At 41.9% G+C, this 5451-nt stretch overlaps 1 protein-coding gene across 1 annotated transcript; it reads right to left on the reverse strand.

Annotated features, from left to right (window-relative positions):
• Positions 1 to 2903: 2903 nt before the first annotated feature.
• Positions 2904 to 4694, reverse strand: LOC129814560 (capping protein-inhibiting regulator of actin dynamics-like). The gene is made up of 2 exons (XM_055867736.1): positions 4593 to 4694; positions 2904 to 4297 (listed from the first exon to the last, which is right to left on the reverse strand). Exons 1-2 carry the CDS (start codon positions 4673 to 4675, stop codon positions 3622 to 3624), a joined length of 759 nt encoding a protein of 252 aa, XP_055723711.1. The 5' UTR covers positions 4676 to 4694; the 3' UTR covers positions 2904 to 3621.
• Between the last annotated feature and the right edge of the window lie 757 nt (positions 4695 to 5451).

Consider the following 5451-nt stretch of genomic DNA (forward strand, 5'->3'; position numbering starts at 1 on the left):
AGGGTGGGACAAGGTCCTCCTTGTCATCTTCCTTTTCCTCCTCCTCTTCCGCCATCTCCTCTCTTTTTGTTGCCTCTGTTATCTTCTCTCTCTCTCTGATTAAAGATAAATGGCCTTCAATGGCTCTCTTTCTCTGATCCTCTCTCTCTGCCTCTCTCTGTCTCTCCTCCTCTCTTAGTCTGAACATTTCTTTCTGTCTAGCAATTTCAATCTCTTGTTTTTTATCCTGCTCTTCTTGTCGTCTTGCCCTCTCCTGTTTTCTTTCCATCTCCAGCCGTCTTTCCTCCTTCTCCCTCCTGATTTGTTGTCCTCTTTCTATGTGTTCTCGTTCCCCCTTCAACACTTCTAACCTCCTCTCTTTACGTCTATTGAAGACCTCCCGTGCTTTTGCTTTAACATTAACTACTACATGTTTCTTCATGCTTACTTCCTTTGCTCTCTCTTCTCTTTCCCTGTACTCTTCCTCTGCTTCCTTAATCACTTCCTGCATTTCTTCCATCTCTCTCTCCAGATCATTCTGTCCCTCAATTTCCCAAAAAATATTTTTCTGCCCCCCCTTTCTTCTTCCTGCTTCCTCCCTCTTTCTCATAATCATCTTTTCTTTCTCCATCTCTTTCTGTTGCTGATCTTTTCATTCCATCTCTCTCTGATTCTCATTGTCTTTCTCCCTTTCTTTCTCTTTCTCCATTTGTTTTTGTCTCTCCTCTTGTTGTTGTCCTCTGTGTATCTCTTCTATCTCTCTCTGTCTCTTGTTCTCCCTCTCTCTTCCCTCCTTCTCCATGTCAATTTGCTTCTGTTTCCATATATCTTCTTCTTCTTGATCTCTCTCAAACGTTCTCTTTCTCTCCTCTTGTTGTTGTCGTGTCTCTTTCTCTCCCATCTCTCTCTGTGTCTCTTTCTCTCCCATCTCTCTCTGTGTCTCTTTCTCTCCCATCTCTCTCTGTGTCTCTTTCTCTCCCATCTCTCTCTGTGTCTCTTTCTCTCCCATCTCTCTCTGTGTCTCTTTCTCTCCCATCTCTCTCTGTGTCTCTTTCTCTCCCATCTCTCTCTGTGTCTCTTTCTCTCCCATCTCTATCTCTGTGTCTCTTTCTCTCCCATCTCTATCTCTGTGTCTCTTTCTCTCCCATCTCTCTGTGTCTCTTTCTCTCCTCTTGTTGTTGTCGTGTCTCTTTCTCTCCCATCTCTCTGTGTCTCTTTCTCTCCCATCTCTCTCTGTGTCTCTTTCTCTCCCATCTCTCTCTGTGTCTCTTTCTCTCCCATCTCTCTCTGTGTCTCTTTCTCTCCCATCTCTATCTCTGTGTCTCTTTCTCTCCCATCTCTATCTCTGTGTCTCTTTCTCTCCCATCTCTATCTCTGTGTCTCTTTCTCTCCCATCTCTATCTCTGTGTCTCTTTCTCTCCCATCTCTATCTCTGTGTCTCTTTCTCTCCCATCTCTATCTCTGTGTCTCTTTCTCTCCCATCTCTATCTCTGTGTCTCTTTCTCTCCCATCTCTATCTCTGTGTCTCTTTCTCTCCCATCTCTATCTCTGTGTCTCTTTCTCTCCCATCTCTATCTCTGTGTCTCTTTCTCTCCCATCTCTATCTCTGTGTCTCTTTCTCTCCCATCTCTATCTCTGTGTCTCTTTCTCTCCCATCTCTATCTCTGTGTCTCTTTCTCTCCCATCTCTATCTCTGTGTCTCTTTCTCTCCCATCTCTATCTCTGTGTCTCTTTCTCTCCCATCTCTATCTCTGTGTCTCTTTCTCTCCCATCTCTATCTCTGTGTCTCTTTCTCTCCCATCTCTATCTCTGTGTCTCTTTCTCTCCCATCTCTATCTCTGTGTCTCTTTCTCTCCCATCTCTATCTCTGTGTCTCTTTCTCTCCCATCTCTATCTCTGTGTCTCTTTCTCTCCCATCTCTATCTCTGTGTCTCTTTCTCTCCCATCTCTATCTCTGTGTCTCTTTCTCTCCCATCTCTATCTCTGTGTCTCTTCTTCTTCTCTTTCTGCCTCTTCCATCTCTATTTGCATTTGTTTACATCTTTCTTCTTCATTCTCCCTTTCAATCTCTCTCTGTCTCTCTTGTTCTCTTTCCATATTTTTCTGTCTCTTCTCCATTCTCTTCCTTTTGATCTGTCTCTGTCTCTCTTTCCCCCTCTCTCTTTCTTCCTCTTCCATCTCTATGTGCTTTTGTTTGTGTCTCTCTTCTTCTCTCGCCATCTCCTTCTTCTCATCTTCTTGTTGTCTCTGTTTTGGTATTTTCTCTATTCTCTTTCTTTCTACCTCTTTCTGTTTGTAGTTCTCACCCTCCATCTTCTCCTCCATGTCCATTTGGTTCTGTTTCCATTTATATTTGTCTGTTTCCATATTTTCTAATTCTTTCAGCTGTTCCTTGATTTTATTGAAGACTTCCTCCAATTCAGACTTCTTTTTGTCATTGATGAGGGCTGTCTCCATCTCCATCTCTCTCTCCACTCTATTTTTCATCTCCTCTTCAGTTCGTCTCCAATCATTTTCTCTCTCTCTGTCTCTAACAAATGTTCTCTCTGCTTCAGTCTCGTATTTCAATCTAATCTCTTCTTTCATTCTCGCAACCTCTCTGTCTAACACTAGTACATTTTGGTTAACCTGTTTCACTCTCTCATTCTGTCTTCTATATGCTTCTTTTGCTTTTTCAAATTTGATTTTGTATTGAATCTCTTTTGTTGTCATCTTCTTTCAGTCTCTCAACCTCTCTAACTCTTTCACCTTTTCGTTAACCAGTTTGACTTTCTCATTCTCTGCAATACGCATGTCTCTTTCTCTTTCAAATATGATTTCCTTTTCAGTCTCTTTCAATCTCTCAATCTCTCCTTCTAACACTTTTATTGTTTCTTATGCCTGTTTCACTTTCTTCTTCATTTCTTGTCTTTCCAATTCTGCTTTTCTCTCCCTTTCTTTCTCTCTTTCCCTCTCTCTTTCTGTCTCAATAGGTTTGTTGTTCCAGGCCAGTCTTGGTCGCTGATCCTCCATGACTTTCTGCCTGATCCTCAATCTCTCTATCTCTTGCTTAATTTGAAAAGGTTAAATTAGTGATAATCTTTGACCAAGACATACTTTCAAAGCATTTGCAGAGAATGATACATAGAAATACAACTTAGACCTAGGTAATTGAATCAAACACTGGACAACATCAATAGCAGAGTCATTTTGATCAATTCATCTGGACAATTCATTGTCAATTAATGTATTGACATGGTTTGAAAAAATTATGAGACATTTTATGGAATCAATTATGTCCAAAATGTGTACAAATACAAACACACAACTAGCTTGCCCATCCAGTTAGGGGTTTGAGAAATTCCCATTGCAATTTGTGTGATGTTACAACAATGTTGCCTCTGATGTTTATGCTTGTAGAAATTACTCCTACAAATGATGTTTCACTAATGCAATTATTTACAACCTGCACAGATACAGTTGTCAACAACAACAACAGTAATGACGTTAATAAGGAAGTGGATATTCAACCGGCAGAAGAAAGGCGTAGGGGTTGAGATAAATGAAGGTTAGGTTTAGGACCTAGGGTTGGGTTATGGTAAAGGTTAGGTATAGTTTCAGTGAGGTTAAGGTAAGGGTTAACGTTTAGGAAAGGCATAAAAGTTAACATTGGGTTAGCATACTGCCGCCATTCATTTTCAGCCGGGTGAATATACACTGCCTTTTAATAATAACAATGACATGTCTTACGTGGGCCAGTTGAAGGTCCACCATCAGCAGCTCCAGCAGTTGTTTTAGTCTGTTGATCTCCTGCATTTTCCCCTGGTTCTCCTCCCATTCTGTGGCTCTCTCTGCCTCCCTCTTTCTCTCTGCTTCCCTCTGTCTCTCTGCCTCCCTCTGGCTCTCTGCCTCCCTCTGTCTCTCTGCCTCCCTCTGTCTCTCTGCCTCCCTGTGTCTCTCTGCTTCCCTCTGGCTCTCTGCCTCCCTCTGTCTCTCTGCTTCCCTCTGGCTCTCTGCCTCCCTCAGTCTCAGGATCTCAGCCTTCCACTCTTTCATTATACCCCTTTCTACTCTTCTTCTCCTCCTTTCATCTTTCAAAAGGGCTCTGAGATGGTCTGTCTCAGACTGTAGTTGTTCAATCATCTCGTCCTTCTCCGTTCCACCATTCCTCTTCTTCTTTTCCTCCTCCCAGAGGCACACTTGAAGTCTGTCCATCTCCTTCTTCTGATTTTGGATCGTTCGATCCTTCCCCCTCAACTCAAGCATGTGGGCTTCCTTCTCTGTACAGGTCTTCTTCTCTTCTCTCAGGAACTGAGCCTCCATCTCTGCCTGCTTGTAGCTGGGAGCGAAGGAATGTCAACACATTATTTAGGAAGTGAACTCAGACAATTTATTACAATATTACAATAATAATTCAACATCTGCTCAATTAAACTGCCTTTAATAACACAACTCACACAACTGAGACTTACAGTATGTGAATGTGATGAGTTGACTGTCCATGATGGCCAGAGGTGGGTAATGTGTAGCTCTGGTCCAGGGCGTTAAGTACAGCTTGCAGACACTGAGCCTTCCTTCAGCAAGCCGCACATAATGCCCTGGACCAGAGCTAGGTTATGTGATGAATGACTTACAGACTGTTCCACATGATAGGAGGGGGTAAGAAGACAGTCCCAGTAGGAGACGGAGATCGTCCAGAAGAAGAAGAGGTGTCCATCTCCTCAGAGACTACAGGAAAGGTCTACAAGTTTTATTTCTGGAAAATATAGAGATGCCTTCGTTCAGCAACAATGTGTGTTTCTATATTTCTGTCACTAGATGGTGCCATTGTACACAACATTTACTCACCAGGTCAGTGAATTCAGAAAGAGCCTTCAGACTACAGTACTCAAGCTCTAGCCTACAACCCATCACGGGACTAATATAATAATACCTCATCATAACTTCATAATCACAGTACACCTGGATCGTGTTCACAAAGTGTTTCAGGGTAGGAGTGCTGATCTAGGATCAGGTCCCCTCCTGTCCATCAAAACGTATTCAGTTTGATTTAAAAGACAAAACGGATTATTGATCAGCACTCCTTCTATGAGACTTTGTGAATATGAGCCTATGTGAAAGAACCTTTCTGGCATATGCTGGCTAGACAGTACACAGACAGACAGATAGTCTGACAGACAGACAGATAAGTCAGCAAGACAAACAGACAGAAGAGTAAATACAGATGGAGTGATTGATAGCAACAGAAAAAAACGAATCCATAATTAATAATTGTGTTTTATAAGGCTAGCTAGATAATGTCATAAATAAAAAATATTTCAAATACATTAACGTTTACCTTCACATGTGTTATTTTACCATGACTGAATTATAGGTTAAGTAGGCTAGCGGATGGTTAATGTATTGTAAAGGTTTGTAAATATTTGACTCACCTGAAATCCCACTTGTCAAAGCGCAGTTTTAATGTGGAACCGAATAACATCTTCGGAACTT

Source organism: Salvelinus fontinalis, chromosome 17 (genome assembly GCF_029448725.1).
Source record: "Salvelinus fontinalis isolate EN_2023a chromosome 17, ASM2944872v1, whole genome shotgun sequence".
NCBI lineage: Eukaryota > Metazoa > Chordata > Actinopteri > Salmoniformes > Salmonidae > Salvelinus > Salvelinus fontinalis.

What these genes read in the sequence shown, in the direction of transcription:
- LOC129814560 (XM_055867736.1), bottom strand. Translation starts at nt 4,675, where the DNA reads ATGGACACCTCTTCTTCTTCTGGACGATCTCCGTCTCCTACTGGGACT. An exon ending in CCTATCATGTGGAACAGTCT is followed by an intron (nt 4,298 to 4,592) that starts GTAAGTCATTCA and finishes CTTCGCTCCCAG; the next exon opens with CTACAAGCAGGCAGAGATGG.